Genomic DNA, 22,074 nt, shown 5'->3' with positions numbered 1-22,074 from the left:
TGATACTTGGAAAACTGAGGAATAAAGATCTGTCAGTCCCCAGACTGTAGTATGCTGTTTTATAGCTGATAATTATCTGCAATATGAATAATAATAAAGATAAGTTAAAAATACATGTTTTATCCTGGTCAGCAATTGAATGCAAGCATTAGTTTTTGCTATAAGGATCTATGACTGTTTCTAATAAAGCTGAGCATTTAGATAAGCAAATAATTCTTACTATTTTAATTAAACCACATCTTATTTATATATTTACAGTATAGAAGAGTATAATCTGTTGTTATTCCTATTTTCTTTTGGGAAGATTATATGTGGCATTAGTAATACAAGTCACTTTGTGATCTCCCTGATACTGCAGCAATCAAAGCTATAGCATAGGCACAACATTGGCAAATGTAACATAGAGTGAAAGATAGACCAGGGAAAATCACAGAAGTCTTTTCCCCTGGTGGCATTTGTGGCAGATAAAAGTATTACATCATAGAAAAGGCCCTGTATGTAGTATTAGTGATGTTATTTTTTGTAACCTAAACAGCATTTAGGAAGTAATTGCAACAGTCCATTTAGTATCTCAGCTGGTATCAGAAATAGAAAGGGCAGAACTCCAGTATGAGCTTTTATTTTTTGATATCATTTAACTGGAATATGTGGGTGATAGCATCTCAATAGAGTGAAGAAAATGCATAGAAAAAAAATGCCTTGACTTTGGTTACAGTTTTGAAATCACTGACAGGTTTGCAGCTGAATGACAGCTTAGGTGCTCCAGAAGACCTCATGTCAGGCTCTCTGTGAGAAACCAGCTCTTTACTCCTCCATTCATATTGAAATGTATGGTTAATCCTTAAACTGTTCCTAGCAATAACAAGGAAAAAGTGAACATTTTAACAGAAAAAAACCCTGCAGTAATCTCATTTAATTTTCTCTGTTCCCATTGCCCCTCACTTCTCTGACCCCAGATTTTCATTTTAGGAAAAGGATGACTTATACAATGGAAAACTGTAAATGTAAAGCGTATACTGTACATGTAAAGCATAGTAAATATAAGCATATATGGCATTATTTGTGTCTGTATAAATGTGCAACTAAAAAATTATACAGTCCTGGACCTTGCTTTTATAAGCTTTAAGAAAAAAGCTTTAAGAAAAAGGGGCGAGACAGTCTGGACACACCATAGTAACTAAGTACTAAATTCATGCCAGCTGATAGAGAAATCTTCCTGATAGCATGCAGGATAGGTTCTCTGTGATGCAGAGAACTTTTCAAGTGATAGAACTTGAGAACAAATGAGCCTGCAGACAACAATTTTCCCCTGAGTCAGAGAAAAAATGGAAACACATGAGGAGAACAACATGGCAACACTAAGGTCAGTGAAGGGAAGGAGGGAAAGGAAGAGCTTCCAACATTGGAAGTGAGATTCTTCTGCAAACTGTGGTGAGGACTATAATACAGCAAACTTTTCCCCTGTAATTCATGAGAATCATGAGGGGATGAAGAAATCCACTTGCAGCCTGTGAGAAAGGGTGCTCATGCAGGAGCGATAGATGCTGAAAAGCTGTAATTTAGTGGGAAACTCGAACAGAGAGAGAAGATGAAGAAAGAGGACCCTTGCTTCCAAACTAGAACAGCTCATCCTTAAAAGACTACACTCCATGAACTAATGACCCACCCAAAACAGTTGTGGGAAGACTATTTGCCCGTGGAGGGGACTCATGTTGCAATAGGTCAGGTAGGGCCACTACTCAGTGAAAATTAAAACCGTGCTGGTGGAGCTCCAAGAGGACTGTCTCCATGGAACCCCACAGGACAGCAGAGAAAAAACATCTATTCCCTAAGCAAACTGAAGAAAGATTTGTAGAAATAACAAACTGACTAAAAACCCCATTTTTTTTTCTCTACACTGTTGGTAAAAAAAGAGGGAGGGACTGGGAAAAAAGGGTGTTCTAAAGGTTTATTTTAGTTGTTTTACATTGTCCTCTTTTAATTCTATTGATAAATTTTCTCTGTACCGTTTAAATTTGAGCCTATTTTGCCCTTAGAGTGTTTCTTCCCAATTCTTATCTTCATGGGACGTTTGGTTTTTCTTTCGCCCTCCTCTGATCAAATATAGCAGAGGAGAATGAGTGAATAATTTTTTCGTAGGTGCCCAGCTTTTAGCCAGTATCAAACCACCACACCTTGTTCAAGAAGGAAGGCTTTAAAAGCAATTAAAACCTCAATGGGTGAGGATTATGATGCAAATTCATGAGGCCATTGCTAATTGGATACTAGGAGGAAGACAGGTTGCAAGGATTCTCCACTTTTAGTCAGCACTGGGGAAAGGCCTCTGGAAATGTAATTCTCTTGAGAATTACACTGAAAAGATATTTCCAGAGGTCCATGACAAAACCAGGTGAAGTGGCAGATTACCACACATTTCTGTTGAAGTTTATCACTAGAGAAGGAAAATTTGTATCTTTTGTCCCTCAAAGGATGCTTAGTTGAACTTTAATCAGAAGGCTAGGAATTAATCCAATAGGCAACCATTGGAGACAGAAGACTTTACAAAAATGTCACCCTCCATCAGTATTAGGTCTGCAATTCAAATATAAAGATCAGCTGTCTTTCTGTATGTTTTTTTCCAGATATCCTCAACAGGAGAAAACATATGTAAATTTTCCTTCTTGATATAATCCTTATAGCCTTTTTAATAAAGACTGTGGAAAAACTTTCTAAAATGTAAGACATTTCTCAGTCTTTTGAATGTCTGAAGTTGCGTAGTACCTGGATGAAAAATCTTACCATGTTAAGGAAATTAACTTGTAAGCATGACAAATGTAAGCCTTCGATGGTGTTTAAAATCCCCCTCAACATATTCAGCCAAGATACACCTCAGAGATATATGTGGTGTAATACACATAGAAATGGATCGAATGTTAGAATCATCATAGAGTCATAGAATGGTTTGTATTGGAAACGACCTTAAAGATCCTCTAGTTAGAACCCTGCAGCTTCCACAAGATCAGGTTGCTCAGAGTCCCATCCAGCTTGGTCTTGAACAATTTTAGGGGTCAGCCATCCACAACTTTTCTGGATAACCCCATTCCAGTGCCTCACAACCGTCGCAGTAAAGAATTTCTGCCTAATATTGAATCTGAACCTACACTTCTTCAGTTGAAGCTCTTTCCCCTTGTCCTATCACATATCACTACATGTCCTTGTGAAAAGTCTCTCTTCAGCCTTCTTGTATGCCCCTTTAGGTACTAGGAGGCCACAATTAGGTCACCCTGCAGCCTTCTCTTTTCCAGGCTGACCAGCCCCAGCTCTCACAGCCTGTTCTTGTAGGAGAGGTGCTCCAGCTTCATGATTATCTTCATGCCTCCTCTGGGCTTGCTACTGTAGGCCCATGCCCTTTCTATGTAAGTGTCCAGCACTCCAGGTCAGGTGTCACAGAGCAGCGCAGAGTGGCAGAATCCCCTCCTTCCTCCTGCTGGCCATGCTGCTTTGGATGCAGCCCAGGGTGCAGATGTGTCTGGGCTGCAAGTACATATCGCCAGGTCATACTGAGCTTCCCATCCACCACCAACTGCAAGTCCTTCCCCACCCCACCCGTGTTTGTACTTGGTATTGCACTGACCCGGGTGCGGAACCTTGCACTTGCACTTTGCTTTGTTGAACTTCATGAAGTTCACACAGGCCCACTTCTCAGGCCTGTCAAGGTCCCTCTGGATGGCATCCCTTCCCTCCAGCATGCTGACTGCACCACACAGCTTGAGTCTTGCAGGAAGTGCACTCAATCCCACTGTCCATGACGCTGATAAAGATGCTAAACTGAGCTGCTACAAATACTGACACCAGTGAGGAACACCACTCATCCCTGGTCTCCACTTGCATGTCAAAACATTGACTGCAACTCCAGAAAATTTCTTATCTACTGAGTGGTCCATGTGTCAAATCCATGTCTTCCAGTTGAGAGATAAGGATGTCATGTATGACTATTTACCCTTTTAAAAAGAAGGTGTTGTTTCCCCTTTTCCATTCAGTTGGAACTTTACCAGACTGCCATGACTTCTCAAATATGATGGATAGTGGTTTAACCACTTCCTCAGCCAGTTCCATCAGGACCTGTAAATGTATCTCATAAAGTCCCATGGACTTGTGAACCTTCATTTTCCTTAAATGGTGTCAAACCCAGTCTTCTAGAGCAGGCAGTTCTTCATTCTCCAAGTTTCTGATTTCACTTTAGGTAACTGAAACATTTGCTGGTGAAGATTGAGGCAAAAAAGCTGTTGATTTGGCTCTCTCCATGTCCTGGGTAACCAAGTCTCCCACATCCTTTGTGACAGAACTCATGTTTTCCTTAGTCCTTCTTTTATTTCTGGTTTTGTTCCTCTTGGTGTCCTTGGCTGTATTTACATCCATCAGTTTTTCTAACAAGATCCCTGTCTGTTTGGACAATTACCTATATTCCTCCCAGGCCACCCTTCCTTGCTTCCACCCTCTGTAAGCTGTTTGTATTTAGATTCATCCAGGTGGTCCGTGTTTGTTCATGCAGGCTTATTGGCATTGTTCCCTGATTTCCTGTTAGCAGGGATGCATTTCTCTTTAGCCTGGAGGAGATAATCTTTGAATATCATCCAGATCTATTTGGCCCCTCTTCCTTGCAGAGCTTTTTTCCATGTCTCTCTACCAAGGAGATCCCTGAAGAGACCAAAGCTTGCTCTCCAGATGTCCAGGGTAGTGAGCTTGCTGTGTGCCCTCCTCCCTGCCCCAAGGATCTCAAACTCCATCTCTTCACGGTCACTGTAGCCCAGGCTGCCCTAGAGCTTCACCTTCCCCTCCAGCCCCTTCTCACTGGTGAGAATGAGGTTCAGCATGCATTTCTCCTTGTCTCCTCTATCACTTGGAGGAGGAAATTGTCACCAAGGCATTCCAGAAATCTTCTAACTTACCTGTGCTCCTCTGTCCTGTCCCTCCAATGGATGTCAGGGTGCTGCAGTTCCCCATGAGGACCAATTTGTGAATGTGAGGCTGCTCCCCTCCTTCTTGGAGGGCCTCATTGACTCAGTTTTCCTGGTCAGGTAGCCTGTAGCAGGCTTCCACTATAAAGTCACCTGTCCCTGCCCTAATTTTATTCCTGACCTATGAATTCTAAGCTCCTTATCCGGCTCCTGGTGGGGAGCTCCATGCACTCCACACAGTGACTATGGTCACTGACATGGAGGGCAAGACTGCCTCCTTGCCTCCCCTGCTCATCCTTCCTAAAGAGCCTGTTCCTTCTCTAGCCTGTTCCAACACTCCAGTTATAGGAGTCATCTCACCATATTTGTGTGATGCCAGTAAAGCCATAGCCTTGCAGGTGGGTACACATCTCTGGTTCCTATTTATTCCCCATGTTGTCTGCATTAGCACAGAGACATTTAAATTGGGCCCCCGATGAAGCTTTCTGTCTGGAGTGGATGGAATTTCATAAAGCTGCCCTTCGGCTGCTCTCCTATTGAACTCTGCATCCTCTCAAGGCTCTGGGCATGTCTTGCTGGCTCTGACATCTACTTATACTGTTGTAATGGATCATGATAAGCAGGTTGGGTTTTTCTTGTTGTTCAATAATTCATATAGTTCTTCCACTCAGGAGACTGACTGTATACGCAGCACTGCTAAACTGTTAGCCCTGCTGGGAAACAATCACGGAATAACAATCAGTCCTTGCTGCCTGCCTATAACTGGCACTACCACTGGGCTGCCTACCTCAGCTCCAGCCTGGGCACTCTGGGTAGGGGCTTGTAGTAGGCAGTCTGTGTCTTCAGAACCATACCCTCCAACACTTCGTGGTGTTGCTAACCACTTTTTTTTTGCAACATTTGCATGACTGCTGCTACAGAAAAGGCTTTAATTACTGTAAAAATCAGCCAGCCAGCCAGCCAGGAAAAGTGAACATGGGGAGCTCCAAAGCTGAAGGAGCTGAACTTAGAACAGTTCTCTGCCTTACAAATTGAATGCTTTTCATAATGTCTCTGGCTCTCCCTCCCACGAGTTCTCTATGCTTGAAAGTGCAGAATGTCATTCACCTCTTTTCAAACAGAGGCACTTGATAGCAACTATTTGATCTCTACTAAGGTAGCTGCTTCCATGTAGCTCATGGAAACTCGATTGCCTTTGGAATCTTCACTTTTCTGTCAAATCTGAGTGAAACTAGCCACTGAGTAAAATACAAGAATATGTTGTCACTGTAAGAGGCAGGCATCCTGTCATATTTTCTGTGGAAATCATATCAGACTTTTAAAGGAAAGAGGGACAACTGAGATACTGGGAAATCTGTTTCTGTTGATCCCCTGTTTTGACAGCAACAGATTTCACACTTTCTGGATATTTCTTCATTACACTTTGGAAGACTGAAGTAATTGTCTAAAATCAGCAATTATCATTCCCCAGGATGCATTTTGTCTTTTTTTTCCCTACAGCAATACAATGAATTTGAACTTCTGTACTGTCTCCCTAGCCCTTTTGTTCATGAAGAAATACTGCACAAATTATGCCCATCTGAGTGTAGTTTTAATCTTTTGTTGGCACTAATGGATTTATCTTGCTTTTAGTTCTCTTTATGCAATCTCTGAAAGCAACAGTCCAGCAAGCAAGACACAAAGTCACTCTTTTAGGCTGACCATTCATGCATCTACTTCACTGTGAAGCCCATGGAAATTTTGCTGTCACTGAGGGCAAGGGCAGTCTTGTAGACACTGTTCAGTCTGTGGAATAAGCTAGCTTGGTTAACTCAGGCTGCACAACAAGATTAAGGGAATGCAGACTCCAGTAGGAGTAGTGTAGACCAGTTATAAGGAACAGAGTACACCTGACAGAAACAAGACAAGGGACCATGTCATGAAGAAAACTCCCGTTTTTGAATTTTGAAGAATTCTCTCCCTGACCTATTTGCAACTACAAGACGATCATCACTCAGGCAGCACAGCTGTACGGCCTGTGGCTTTGATTTGAGGGCTTTAGAGTGCTCTGTCATTGAAATCTCTTGCCTGAACTTTCCCCACTTGTCCTCCTAACAAAGGCATTGAACGTAAAGTGAATAGATTGTTCTTTGCGGCCGCTCAAGGAGCATTTCCTCTTCCTTTCTATGAATCCTATGATTCCCAGTATTGCCCTTGACCCAAATAACATCCCACAGTTAGAAGAACTCACAGTAGTTCTTCAGCTTCAATGACTGAACACTATTTATACACTGCAGAAATACCTTCCTTCAGACAGTCATTGTCATTGTCAATTACAAAAATGTAATTGCTTCAGGTAGGTATCTTAGGAAGGAGAGATCATCATTCCTCATGGGTTCTCAGTCATGCTGATGTGGACAGAAAGCTGAAATACATCTTAGAGCTTGTGGTATTAGATTAAAGAAAAGTCAGTAGCAGAAATGTTATCAATCAAGATGTCACCAAAACCGTGGGAAAAACAGTAAGTCTCCAACAACATCTTTTCAGTATTAGAGAATCAAGGCATTCACAGGGAGAGGCCTGATGAGCTTAAGATCTACAGACTGGGAGTAGCCAGAAGATACACAACACAGAAATGAACATTACCCCAAACATCACCTATGGAGAGTTCAGAGACACCTGGTCTGGGAAAAGATTGATAAGAAAACCAAGGAATGAGGTCCAAAGTAGCACTGGGAGTGAAGGGAACAATAACCAATAGGCGATTGAATACTAAGGATTGTGTCATTTAAGACCAATGTATGAGAATTTCTTTGGGTTTTGTCTGCACAGGTATGTGAAAAGTCTGGTAAAGAGCTATGGAATGATTTCAATTGCACATCCTGTCCAGAATAAAGTAATGCCTTGATTCTCTAACACAGAAAAGATGTTGTTGGAGAGTTTCTGCTTTTCCCACAGTTTCAGTGAAAATATCTCCACATTAGCATGTAAAGCCAAATTTCCAAGCAACAAATTCATGCCCAGATATTGTCTCCCAATTCCACAGAAAGGCCAGTTTAAATACACTCACTTGATTTCACCTAGTTTTGGTTAGACTGCTTTTTCTGGTGCCAAAGAAATGTATTATCTTCTCAGACTAACTCTGCCCCCAATGAATGAGAAATTGAGGAAGAAGTACAGATTAGAGTAGAAAAATTACTTTTCCTATATGAATTTGACTTTCCTGGGTTTTATTTCTTTCAAATTAGGTGCATATTAACTGAGATTTAAACCAGAAGCCTCAAAGGAGAAAGAGAGAGGTATATTGAGCTTCCTTCCTTTGCAGTTTCTAGCTCTGTGTAGCTTGACAAACTTCTCAAAGACATCAAATTTTCACACTGCTGACTCATTGGTGGTTCACAGATCAAAATTGGCAAGGTCTTCAGATGCAACCAGTCTGGACAAGTTGTTCCCTGCAGCCTGCTGGCAGGCTGCGTGTTGCACAGTGGGTTTGTGTAGCTTGGAACATTGAGCAGATGTGCTTTCTCCCAGAGCCCTCCTGGAGGTGCAGAGACCTTCACTGTCCCTTCCCCAGGAACTGATGGGGTTTACCCCATTACTTGGCATGGCAACCAGAACACATAATGAAACAGAGGGAAATCTGCTGAATCTCAGTTTAGAAGGAAAATACAATCCACAGCTCTTCAGAGATGTGTGGTGGGGCTGAGGACATTCACCCCATGTGAGTGTTAAGTAGGAAGACATTTCCTACATGGGCCACAACGAAAGGCAAAGTTCCATCCAAGCCCAGCTGTTCTTTATTGTACCTTGGGCTGGTGCAGGAGCCTAGAGAAACCTAGAGATTTTTTTAGGCACTTTCCCTGTATTGGCAAATGTAATAACTATTTACTGCACTCTTTATGATCTCTATCACTGCCCTTATTTTGTAACATTCAGAATTGAAATCAGCCCAGAGGAGGATGCTTTTTTTGCAATGAAGGCCAGCAGGGGTTTTGACTGGAGAACAGCTGCTGTAATGCTAAGTATATATTTGGAACAAGGACACGACGAGATATACTGCCCTGCTTAATGTCCTTGCCTGGGTGTGCCTTGCTCTCTTCCTGCATTAAGGCTTTTATTATATCTCCTTTTCAACAGAGATAATTGCTTACAAATGTCTGCAAGCACACCTGCTACCAGACACTTTGCTATTAAGGTAATTCCAAGAAAATGAAAGCTTCAGCAACCATGCCAGCACCAGTTATTAAACCAGATGAGCCACCTTCCGTGCACTGAGGACATGACCTGTTTGTGTTTCAGTCCACCTACCTCCCCTGACATTCTGCAAGATTAGTGTTAGTGTTTCTCTGGGAGATCACAGTGCCCACCACTTCCTGATTTTGTGGCAGACCTGGTGACAAAGAGATTTTAATTTTTTTGCCTTTTCCCGTAAGTGTCCACTCAAAAGGTATGCATGATGGGGCCTGTTACTTTAGCAGTTCTAGACAAGTTGGTACGAGTGCCAAAGTACCTTCATGCCAGTAAACTTCTTTCTGTAGAGCAGCAATGGTAGAGCTCACCAGGGCAGGTGAGGCAGTGGGTGCATGTACAGAGCGTTGTCACCTTTCTGTTGGTACCCAGACTTTGCAGAGACCCACTTTGAAACAACTGAGGATGCTCTGATTCTGCCAGTTGCTCTCTGCTACTTCCCCAGTGCCTGGTGGTGCCTGCAGAGCTGACCTTGCACTCTGTTTAGCTGCCAAGTGATAGCACAGACAGCTAGAAGTGGTGTCAGCTGTGGTGCCAGCTGGGACAAACTGGCCTTGCCTGGAGGACAGACAGTGCTGGCAGTGTACCTGAAGGAGCATTGTGTGGGCTTTAGCCCCTTATATTGGTTTCTTCTGTAAGCAAAACCCACATTTCTCTCATGGCTGCAATGGATTATAAAAACACGATGACTTACTGAGATACTAATTAAGATGAGAAAAGGTGAAAATCCCAGGAATACATAAAACAAAGCCTCAAAGAAAGAACCTGAGTTACATCATGGCTGTTCCATTCCAGGACTGTGGATTTACTTGTAGGTGAGGATCCTTTCCTCTGCGTGAGCTTTATGAGGTGTCAAAAGGCCTGAGATCTTCTCACTGTGAGCATCACCTGCCTCCACTTGCTGGGGCACCATTTGTGACAGGAATTCTTTTGGGTTCTGGGCAGTGTGAGGAACAGACAGGATAGGAGTGTAGATGGAACCAGGGCTGTAAAAATAGGCCTGAGGACAGGGAAGGTTTGGCTCCATCCTGCTTGCCCAGCTCTTCTCAGGACAACACCCTGGCATGTTTTAAATAGGTTTTTATCAGGACAGGTGATAGTGGTGGGGAAAAGCTGTCCAGGAAATTTCTTTTTGGAAAAATTGCATATTAACAATCATGGACATTTAGCAATTAATGTTTTCAATCAGTTTCTGCTAAAAGCTTTGCTGAAAGTTGTCTACCTTCCACTCCACTCTGAGTGGAAAGTAAAATGAATTTTAGGGAATAATTTTTCAAAAATTCATTATATAACAGAAAATGGGTTTACTGATACTTTTGACTGAGGCACAAATGCTGAATCTTACAGCACATTAGCCAGGAAAAAGCTAATGTTTCCAACACTCAAACTGGATTTTCTTCAATAGTCTTGCATCTTGTGAACTTTAATGAAACCTTTTAGAGCTATTTTTGGCTACCAGTATGTCCTAGTTCCAGAGGATCAGACTACAATCTCTTAGTCTTGAAAATCCAGCTACCAAATTAGCAAGAGTTGGTCGCTGCTGTGAGAAGCAACTTCTGACCAGCAATGTGGCATTGTACCAAGGCAGGCAAGCAGGCAGGCAGGCAGTACACAAGAGCAGGTCCAGATCTTCACAGGGAATTTGACAGTTCTAGGAGTAGTTTCCCTTTTCTGTCATACTAGTTAGTAACAAAGAGCAGGAAGTAAGTGGGGGTGAGGAGTGGGCAGTGGGAGCATTTTTTTCACTGTCATCATACAGTGCACTACACCATTCACAGAATCAATGAATTTGTAAGGTTGGAAGCCATCACTGGTGGGCTCATCGACTCCCACCTCCTTGCTTACACAGTGTCCCCTAGAAGGTATTATTCAGGGTTGTATTCTATTCCTTCATCTTACAGCAAAATGAAACTGGGCTGCAGAAAGGCAGGAGGGAAAACCATCCGTTACATGTCCTTTTAGACATAAATTGTATGTGGAAAAATGATTTTTATGTCAGTTTTTCTCACAGTCTTCCCTCCTGCCCTGCTCTTTGGATCACAGCATCAAATGCAAAGTCCAACAAAATGGCATGTTTACCCATGCCAGACAGTGCCCACAAACACACCCTCCCACCCACCTCCTCCTCTGCCTCCTCTGCCTCAGACAGCAAGCCAGATCTGCTCTTTGGCTCTGACACAACCACACTTGGAGACAATCCTCCAAACACAGCAGAACCAGCACATGCAGTTTGACATTTTTAGCAGCAGTTAGTGGAAAGTGGTAGCTGAGGGCTGGTATTTGCTCATTATTGCTGGTGGACAGGCAAAAAGTGTTTGCAAGCAACTTAAAGGTTTGTGGGACACTTCTTGTTCACAACTTGTTTAAAGTTTCATTCATTGTAAAATTCTTGTTCAAACATCCTATTTGGAGTGCTTTAAACTTACAGGATGCTGGTAACTTCTCTGACTATTCTCATATTTAGCTAACAAGAAATGGTTTCATTTGGGTTTGATGCCTCAGAAGCAATACTGTAGATTTACAATTATTTGCTCATATGTCATCATCCTGCCACAAAATGCCCCGTTGTCCACAAAATATGTATTTTGTTCAAACTGTGATGTGAAAATCTGCATAAATAAGAGATGAAGGGACAGAAAAACAACTCTTCGGGGTTAAAATCTGTAGTCTAGCTCTCTGTACTCTTTGCAAGTTTCTGGCACAAATATTTATTTCTCTGAGATATGTGTTGACAGGAAAGGAACTCCTTGTTTTAAAGGGAAATTCTGAAGTCTTTCCAGGGAAGCAAAATTTGAACTCAGTTTTAACATGCATATTGCTTTTCTCCTTGTCAATAAAGACTCCAAATGCAACTACTTGTAAAGGAAAAAAAGTAATAGTGAATGTTTTTTCAGCACTGCTGGTAAGGCAGTGAACTAGTTGCTTGTAGACATAGAGTAAGGCAACTTGTCTTCATTCCCCCAGGCAGGATTGTGGTGGATATACATGTTTTTCTTTTCTCCCTGCTCAACCCAGTCATATACAATCAAGGCCTGCTGTGATACTGAAGGATTTAAAACCCTTCACTTTACAGAAGTGTAGTGGTTTTTCACGTTCACCAATTTCCTGTTTGCCAAATTTTTGTGTAGTGGCCTAAGTGTCTACCATAATCATTTACTCTTTTTCTACTGTGAGATATGATTAGAAGAAAACAAAGCAGGCTCAAACTTAAAGGGTATAGATTTATTAACACACACTAAAAGAAGAATGAGAATCCAAATGAAACCTTCAAAACACTTCTCCCCTCCCACAGTTGTTCACTTTCTCACTAACAACATAAAGAGACAAAACCTGTGACTTTCAGTCAGTTTACTACCCATAAAATAGTCTTTCATCAGTTCATTTGGAGAGAGGTCTCTTTAGTCTGCCATGAAATTTTCCCACTGACAACACAGAACAGTTCTCTTGTGCGTTTCAATTCTCACAAAAGACAGCCGCCTGGGAACCTGCCTTCGGGAAGTCCCTCCCTTGGGCAGCTTCCCACCAGATGCATATGGGTCAGGGACACTTTAGGGTGTCATTTTAAAGATAAAACAACTCCAAAGGCAAAGGATTTTATTCATCTAATGGAACAGAGATCTCTTTTCTCTTTCTCTAGGGGCAGAATCTTCATCTTCATCCAATCTCTCTTTCTTCAAGCTTCTCATGGGATCACAGCACTTAGTCCATGATGAAATACCTTTGCTCAAATCTACAATCTGAACAATCATCTCCCCAATCCATATTGTCCACGGTTTAAAGGGATATTCTAATATCTTGCAGTTCATTACCATGGCTCATAAAAGACTTTCAGCCTAAACTAGGCAACTCCTCTATCTTCCTCCAACTCAGGACTTTTTACTCTCTCTTCACTGACTTCAATTTCATGCTGTGTCTCCTTATGGTTCAATCACTCTCTCTGTTTTCACTCAGAGAAGGGTCACTGCTTTTGCAAGTCTCATGTGTGAAGGAAAGAGCATCTCCCAGGTCTGCAGAGGGCATGATGTTTCTCTGGCGGGTGGCGGCCACTAAGATTTCAAAGCCATGGGGATGGAATGGCAGCTAGGATCTCTGGTGTGGCTGGGCTCTCCCCCACCCCACCCCTTGGTCTCATGGGGTGGGGCCAGCCCAGCCAGAGCTCCGAGCTCCTCCCAGGGGCCCGGGGAACATCTCCCTCGGCCCAGCCAGTGGTGGGATAGGTTCTAGGGTTGGCTGGATGTTAATAGCTGTGGCTTCCCCTTCCCCGCCTGCAGCCGCTGGGCCCGGGGGCCTGGGTCAGCCCCACCAGGGCTGCAGCAGCAGCAGAGCCCGGCCAGGCCATGCCAGGCTTGAGGGGGGCCCCATGGCGGAGCGGGACTGGCCCTGTTACCTGTTCCAAGGCAGGGAAGAAAAGGAAGTTTCCTGCGATTCCTCTGATTTTTAACCCTATGTATCCCAGTGACATATCCCTATATTTAATTGGTTCATCAGGTTGTCAATTTCAAAGCCAGTCACTAATTGTTTTTTGCTATCTGTGCTAAACCAGCACAAAAAGTCACTGCAGTTGAGGAAGGGATCAAATGTTAGCAAGCAGTAGGGTAAGAAAACACACATCCACAGAGCAAACATACGAACACCTCTGTGTGTTTATGTATGCATGCTTACTTCTCAGATAAAGCCTAAATGTCTTTTTACAAACTCTCTACCTCCAACCTAAATTTCGAAACATCCCACATGTGCCTCCGTGACTTGGAGCCTACACCAACTTTGGTTTTTGTAGGATGTGTTTGACCTTGTTGTTTTTTGTTGTTTGGCAGGCATGAATGTCTCAGGACAATCACCATTCTCAACTCCTAGGTTATCTGCAGATTTCTTTTGTTTGCAATCTAAAATTTTAAGGCTCTAGTAAGGTTAAAGATGAATGAAAAACCTTTCTCCTGAGCTCACACCTTCAATGTTGGCATGATGCCTCATAAAAAGCACCTTAATTCATTGGGGAGGATGACTTCCTGGGGCTACTATGGGAGAAATACTACGTAATAATGTCCATGTGCAATGTTTTTTAACTTGTGAAGATTGAAAGTTTGGTTAATTATGGGAAAATTCTAGTAGTATTGGCTTTCTTTTGCTGTAATTTATTGAAGATCATTCTTTTATTTAATGCATCATTCACCCAAGGACAGATTAAAAAAAAGAAAAAGGAAAAAGCCTAGTTGGCAAGGACAACAGACTCTGCAGCCTGGAGATTTAACAAGTAAAGAAAAGTCAAAGTAAAGAATGGTATTCAAAACATCTTTTGATCAAATGTATCAGTAAAGAAAAGTAAGGGAACTTGATCCTGAATGGAACACAGGGCTCCAGACATACACAGCTCTAGGTGGTTTGGATTCACATTAGGCTGCAGATGAAAAATCCTTGTCTAACAAAATTCTAAGCTCACTGAAAGACAGGCAATTTCCTAACTCTGTGTATACACAGAAGATAGCACTAGGACATGGCAAGAAGCAAGCAGTGCAGCTTGAACACCAGCGATGACAAGCAGCACTGCAGATCATCACTCAACCTGGAGAAGGTAGTTAAAATACTATTTTCCGAGTAACAGCAAACCCAAGACCATTAAGACAAAAGATACTGAGCAAGTTGACAGACTCTTCAGTCTTTTTATTAGTATTTATTGTTGTTATTGTTATTCACACTTAGACAACTCAGTTACATTAAGTGATTTATATGAAGAACTCTGTATTAATATGATAAAGTGAGAAAGTGTACACGCCACATTCTGTATAGTGAAGTAGGACCTTGATAGAAGGGATTATTTCCAAGAGCCTATGTACAAATAAAGGTAACTTTCATACTATATACAAACTTATATTCACAGAGAATATACTGATTCAGAGATACAAGAGTTTCATCTAGTGAATAATGATCCATACACTTAACACATGAGAAAAACTGGAATTTTCAGGGGGTTGCCTGGACTTGCAAAATAAAAAATATGTGGCAATGTATTTTTACTTTTGAAGTTTGAAATGAGTAAAGATGGGGGACTCCAGATTTTTCTTAAAATAGGCTGAAAATGGGGGATGATAAGAGTATGAAAACTACGAAGTGAAACAAACATGCTAAAAATGCTTTATTATAAAAATAGCATCTGATTGTCAGTTATAACACACTACTATTTTCATATCACAATACCATGTTCTGATCTTGCCATCTTAAGTGACAGAAATAATTTTAATTCATGTAAGTCAACTCCCCAGAGTCGGGATTGCAAAATTAAAACTGCAACAGAGATCTTGATAATGAAAATGAACACAAAACCAAGTGAAATCTTTTGGCATTACTTAATTTTGATAAGGGATTAAAATAAATTTTTGATTTCTATTGGATAACCTGAAAACTTTTTGAAAAACTGACAGAAGCAACTCATCTCTTACAAACTTACTAAAACATAAGAAGCTTCCTTTACTGTGATGTCAGTGGGAGAAAATATCAGAGCAGCTGATGATTTAATTCCTTCATTGGGCCTGACTCTGCAAGGATTTTATTCCTTCTCCTGGGGTGAACAAGGGTAGCCGGCTTGAGTCCCTACTGCAAAGGTAGTGTGCAGCATTTTGTACAGCCCCACAGGAAAACTCAAGAGTATGAGGAGGAAACTCCCCTGACATACAGCATCACTAAGGCAAAACCGGATCCTGCTTTACTGTACATTTATTTGTCAGTATTTGACATTTACCTTGAACAGAGACATGGAATTGATTCTTTACTTTAAAAATTAATTATCTCCTTACTTAGAAACCCTATACTACTCTTCTGAGTTTTTTATGGCTTCTTTTTGGATTAAGACAACTATGTGACATAAAATAAAAATGAAATAGTAAAGTGCACCATCTTTAAAAATGTGTACAAATTTCATTGTAGGGATTGGTTTTGTGTTTGATGAGTGGTAATTTACAATAAATCTACATGAATGTACAGTTCATTTACCAATCTTGAATTACACCATCTTGTCCTGGGCTGTTTCACTTATGGCTCATGTAGGAATGACATGGCCAATTATGTGTCTGGTCTACCCACACTCCATGGGATTACATGGCTTGTAGTCTGGGGCTGACCTGTGCCTGGCTGGCTGGAGCATGGGCTCACTGCCATGCTAATGTGACAACATGATGTCTGTAAAGACACGGCTTGCAGCCAGTCAGGCAGGAGCATGGGCAGGGGAAGGCTCAAACTATCTGCACCCATCCAGGGAGACAAGTCCTGGGATGCTGCACACTGATACCTAGCAACACACTGCAAACCTACTGGATGGCCTGTCTGAACTACAGGGGTGTGAGCCATATGTGACTGTTGTATTTGATGGGTGCACTGAACTGCAGAACTTCAATTTGGAAGTGACTCTCCCCAGTTCATGGAAATGATGGATATCTCAATACTGATATTCCTGTAACTGATAGCAACAGACCCAAGAAGGATAATTTTAACATCAACCAGGAATGAAACCCCTGGCTGTTGGAGGGCTGGCGCAGGATTCTTCTCCACACTGTTAAGTGCAACGTATTCCATTTGATAATCTCAGAATCACTCTCTGCAACTATTTTCCCAGGTGCAAATTCTTCAATTTAACTTACCAGGAATAGCAGAAGAAAAAAAAGAATCACATGCTCAAATCATGCCTCTTTCTCAGTTAGTTGTGTCATTGTTATTTACAAGAGGTAAATTTTTTTCCAAGAATACAAGTGAATGTAATTCATCTCTTTGTACACAGCACCCAGGACAATTAGGTTTGTTATGTAACTGCATTTATGAAATATGAGAACCTAAGATAAAAGTCTCTATCTTTGTCCAGGTTAATGGCAGAATTCTTCTGTATTTCCTTGGGCCAGTTCTTAGAGAAAGGATTATTTCCTTGTTATAAGTAAAGAAAACCATCTAATCCAGACTCATACTTGACTCAGAACATAAGTTATATGGACCACAAGATGCTATTTTAAGCAACTACTGCTGAAACAATAATAATTAAAAAACACTGAATATCCCCTTTTTTTGCAAAGTATGTAATGAAGTAAAAGACAAGCAGAGAAATAATCCCTTAAAAACCACCCAAACATTAATAATAGTTCTAAGTTTCTATTTTTTCACAGTACTTGGATTAACTACGTTTAACTTACCACTTTGTGGACCTTCATATCCACACAAAACAGTACCATGAGTGACAGTGACCTATAACTACTTCAGAGTAGTTATGTGGAAATTATATGGTAGGTTCATTGCCATTACAAACAAATGACACCTAGATAAGGTTGATTGTCACCCACTGTGCTATATGCTTCATGAAATTTATGCAGTCAGCCACATCAACTGGATACATAAGCAGAAGCATACAGACACAAGAGCCTGTCTGCACTATAAGAAAGCACTATCTTTCAATAAAATAGTTAATTTAAAATACATAGAGCTTTGCTGAAAGATTTTTCCATGTCTACATGTAGTTCTTAAGGAGAAAATCTTCACACCACATTCTTAATCACACTTCTATAGCTTTTACCAAGTTGTGACCAGGGTGGCTTCTGCAGAGGGAAAACGGAATGGTTGTAGAACTCCAATGGTATTTTGTACCAGTGGGGCCCATTCTCATATTTAATAGCAATGAAGTTAGTGCAGAAAACCTTTTAAACCGGCTACAATCTGAACCACGATCCTATTCCAATGCTACCAGAAATCCCTTCCAAAAATTTTGTTCAAGATTTATTCCATTCAGAGGTGATGGTGGCACAGAGGGTTGGTTATTTAATCTGAAGTTGCATTCTTATCTTACTTGCTATGTTGCCAAGCTGGTGTCCTGAAAGTGCTAAGATAGAACAGGATCTCTGTCATAATGCAAATTTTTATATTAATTATTCATTCATACTTCATAAGGATTATGCAGACAGCAGTATGAATTGAGTAAATGAGCACAGGCATACAGGCAGGTGGAACAGGCTTCAACACCAACTAGCTTGCTGTAGAATCTGGGCAGTGCGGAGGACGAGATCCCTAGTGAAGTCATTCAGAACTTTGGCTGAAGAAAACAGAAGCTGAACTTTGGCTTCTAGATGTGCAATGTTGAGAAGAGGTCATGATCCCACACTGAAGTAATTATGAACAATGAGAAACTCTTTATGCTGGGAAATTTGCTGAGATTGTAAAATAGGAATATTGCAACAAGTGTGGGCATTTCTGGCAGCATTGAGCTGGGACAACTCACAGACATCCAGTCACTGGGTTAAAGCAGCTTTGGACTGTTCTCTCAGCATTCCTGTTTAAGATTGTGAATTCCTTCTGTACAGGATAAGGGACTAAGCTTGTCCCTCCATCCCATTTCTCTTATTCTCTACCAGCCAGCAGAGTTGTCTTGTAATCAAAGAGCACATCAGCATCCAAGTATCCATGAACAGTTTACCCCAGCAGCAGAAAGGTGCCTTGACAAGTATAAACATCATTCACAGAGCCTTCACAGAAAGCATGACACAACTGAAATCTGTCCTATCACCTTTGGATCTGAGGCACCACTGGCACAGTTATTCAGCCATTTGAAAAACAAACTGCCCAACAAATACAAGGCAGGGGGAGTTATAAGGTGTCTTATTCTGGAGAAGAAGAAGTTATTTTTAATACCTTCCAAGACAAATATGTGATAGGGAAAAAGAGACATGGGAAAGAAATGAGACACATTTTAAGACAGTATAGAAACGCTGGCTTAAATGTGATTACAGGATAGCAGTCCTTAATGGTAGATTAAGGACTTCCTTAATCTATTAAAGATTTTCCTATAAGCTGTTGATGCCAGTTACTGTCTACTCCCTGTCCTCAGTGGGGCAGCAGTCTCTGATGCTGATGCCCTGAGTGCACCAGAGTGCTCTTAGAGCTCTGGAGGTCATGTAGGAGTTTTCTTTTTCCATTGTGGGAGTTGTTACACCATGATAGCATGAAATTTAAAAAAAAAAAAAAAAAAAAAAGAGTAGTGTACTAAACAGAGATCAGACTCGGGTCTGGATTCTCGATTTGAAATTCAGATCAGTGAATCTGGGCGCCGCAGTATTTTGTAAGTGCCCGCATACACAGCCCTTCCGTTAGATCACTCCTATGTCTGATTCTGCATACTTGGGAAATGATTGCCTATTTTGAGCACTGTCGTCAGAAACAAAAGAATTTGGTGAGTCTTCTGGGATAGACAGTACTGTGGAGTCAGCTCTGTATTTGGGACACAGGTTTCTGTTGAGGTCGGAATTTGGGTTATAAATTTGCTTTAGGTTGATGTTCTGTCAGTAGAGGGCACCACAGTTATGTAAATACACCCACCTTTCCATCGCGTACACCCATGGGAACAAATGTTAAAGAGACGGGCAGCACTATCGTTAAGACAGGTAAGGATTCTGCACCAGTGAAGGATCTTGAATACAGAGACAAGTTTTTGCTCTCCATGTGAGAAGCTCACTCTAAAAGCACTAAGAAGTAAGAGATGTTGCTTGTTGTATGGTTAAGATCAAATACTGATTCTGCTTGTAGCTAGGACTTAAGACAATATATGAGCAGCAGACATTGCAACTCATAGTATCCTTCCTTTATTTCATTAACATCTCTTTTTTTTCTTCATGATATCACATAATATTAATATTCCTAATATGAATTTTGTGCTGTTTTCTCTACCATTGTTTTCTGTCAAGTCCTTACTTTCTAATCATATACCATTACATACAAACACATATAACAGGAAAAAAGTAAAGGACAAAGGGGATGAATGAGAAACAAACAGTGTGGAGCAGAGAAAAACAGACAAGACAAAATGTGCTGAGCCTTCTGTTACACAGATGTGAGCATGGCATTGCCATTGTGAGCTCAATACACATATAAAACAAGCTGAAACAGGTCACAGAAATGCACCGAAACTTCATGAACTCTTAATTGCACAAAAGACTTGAACAAACAAATTACGATTATCTGAAATAATTTCTTAACATTCATTCCAGTCCTCTCATTTTTAAAAAAATCAGCCAAACTACAGGAAGATTAACGTTAGTTGCTTTCTCCCTTCTTGGTTTTTTTTTTCTTTTTCTCTAGGTTTGGACCTTCTCATTCTCTCAGTATCTCAGAAAAAGGATGCTGCATTTTCACTCCTTCCTGAGTTTCTTTAGACATGCACAATTCCAGCAATACTGAAAAATTTTCATGTAAGTTTCCTGCAGCTCCACTGTATTTAAATTGTGTTTCTCCTACCTAGTTTCAAGATTTATAACAGCAAATGTGAACTGTCCCAGCTTTATACAACAGCTGAAGATCTTTTCCAGCAATAAGTATATGTAGCTGTGAAGGTCCTTACACTCCTAGTAACAGTGAAAGCCTATAAAGTATATATTCACTTAGCAATTAGGCTGCCACTTTATAAGTACTTCTATTTTCTGTAGGAAATACCATGCATAAGCAAATTAGCCTTTTTATTCTGGCATGAAAAGGCAAACTCATAACAGCATCTGAAAGCTATTGGTACTGGTAATATTGCTGCATTAGAAAAAATGGTGTGTTCACATAGCTGTATAATGTCACTGCATGCTGCATTGCTATTAGAGAAGAAAGATTATCCCCATTCTGGTCTTTGCATGAGAATGCAATGAAAATCTGCACCAGTTACAAAATGGCTCCTTCAGTGCCAGAGACAAGAGTTTCTGGAACCTCAAGAGTTTTGCAAGATGTAAAAAAACCACCATTAACATCCTGCTGATTGCCTTTACAGACCTGTGATGCAGATGATCAAAACACTGATGAATGTCCTGGCTTTGCTGAAATCACATCATATAAATTCACTTACATGAAGAGACATACAAGCCCTTCCTTGTTTGTGACTCATCGCTTGGTGTATGGCTTCCACTCAGGAGTTTCAGCAGGTTACTGGAAAAATCCTGTACCAGGGTGTGTGGGGGGTGGTGCCTCCACAAAGTTAATATTAGCATTCCCCTTAGAAAAGGAGAGCTTTAAGAACTGAACACACTGTGTGTCTGTGTATACTCGTACAGAGAACAAGAAGTCTGGGGGTATGTACCGTAGGCAGAGGGAAGTAGTAACTTTCACTGTTGCCATGTGTGCGAAGCGTGTCCAGTACTGAGCAGCGGGGATGTTCTGCAGCAGAAAACCCTCAGTGCACCTGGACTCAGCCCTTCAGGTGTAACTGCACTGTCCAGCAGCAGCCATTCTTCAGCTCTAAGATCGACCCTTTGTATCCTTTTCTTTCTTTCTTTCACTCTTTTAAATTGAGGAAGAGGAAATGTACAGATCCATGGGTTATTCCCACTGAAGTTTTCCACTGTGGGGTTTTTTTTTTTGCTGTTTTGTTTTGACATATGTATCAAATTTTCTTTAATAAATATCTAGGCTTTGTTTTTCTTTTCTTTTTTTTTTTTTCTTTGTCAAGAAACACCACTTTCCACTAGATGGAGACAGGACACTGGATCACTTTGTCCTCCAGAAGGACACTTACAATCAGGAACACAAAATAAAGCCCAAACATGAGGAAACCCAGGATTTTATTCATCCTCCACTTGCAGGAAGCAATGGAGAGGATGACAAAGAGCAGCATGATGAAGAGAAGGACAATCGCACAGAACAAACCATTGCTGCTGACTGTCACCGGGGCAAAGCTATTAATCACAGCATACAGGAGCCATGGAAGAGGAAGGCTGTTAAGAAACAGAAAAGTTAATTTAAAACATTGCAGAAGTCCAGAAAGGAGCACTAGGAAGTTTCTGGTGACAATTCAAAACACAACCAAAGGCTTCCTGCACAAAGTGAGGCAGGAAGAGTTTCAACTCATTTTCAACTCAACAATATAAATTGTAAGCTTTTTGGTTCTTGGGGAGAACACATGGGATTTTTTCCCCCC

The 22,074-nt window shown here is 41.1% G+C and overlaps 1 protein-coding gene across 2 annotated transcripts in view; it reads right to left on the bottom strand.

The window, feature by feature from the left end:
- Positions 1 to 21,073: 21,073 nt before the first annotated feature.
- Positions 21,074 to 22,074, bottom strand: part of SLC24A2 (solute carrier family 24 member 2) — a 104,919-nt gene continuing 103,918 nt past the window's right edge. For both annotated transcript variants that reach the window (XM_066180791.1, XM_066180792.1), the window contains one exon: positions 21,074 to 21,871. In XM_066180791.1, coding sequence (XP_066036888.1) covers positions 21,622 to 21,871 — 250 coding nt within the window. In that variant the 3' untranslated portion in view covers positions 21,074 to 21,621. The remainder of the gene's footprint in view (positions 21,872 to 22,074) is intronic.

This window comes from Chamaea fasciata, unplaced genomic scaffold, assembly GCF_029207755.1.
Source record: "Chamaea fasciata isolate MVZ Bird 193981 ecotype frontalis unplaced genomic scaffold, bChaFas1.0.hap1 SCAF_4, whole genome shotgun sequence".
Taxonomy (NCBI): Eukaryota; Metazoa; Chordata; class Aves; order Passeriformes; family Sylviidae; genus Chamaea; species Chamaea fasciata.
This window is presented reverse-complemented; position numbering and strand designations above follow the sequence as displayed.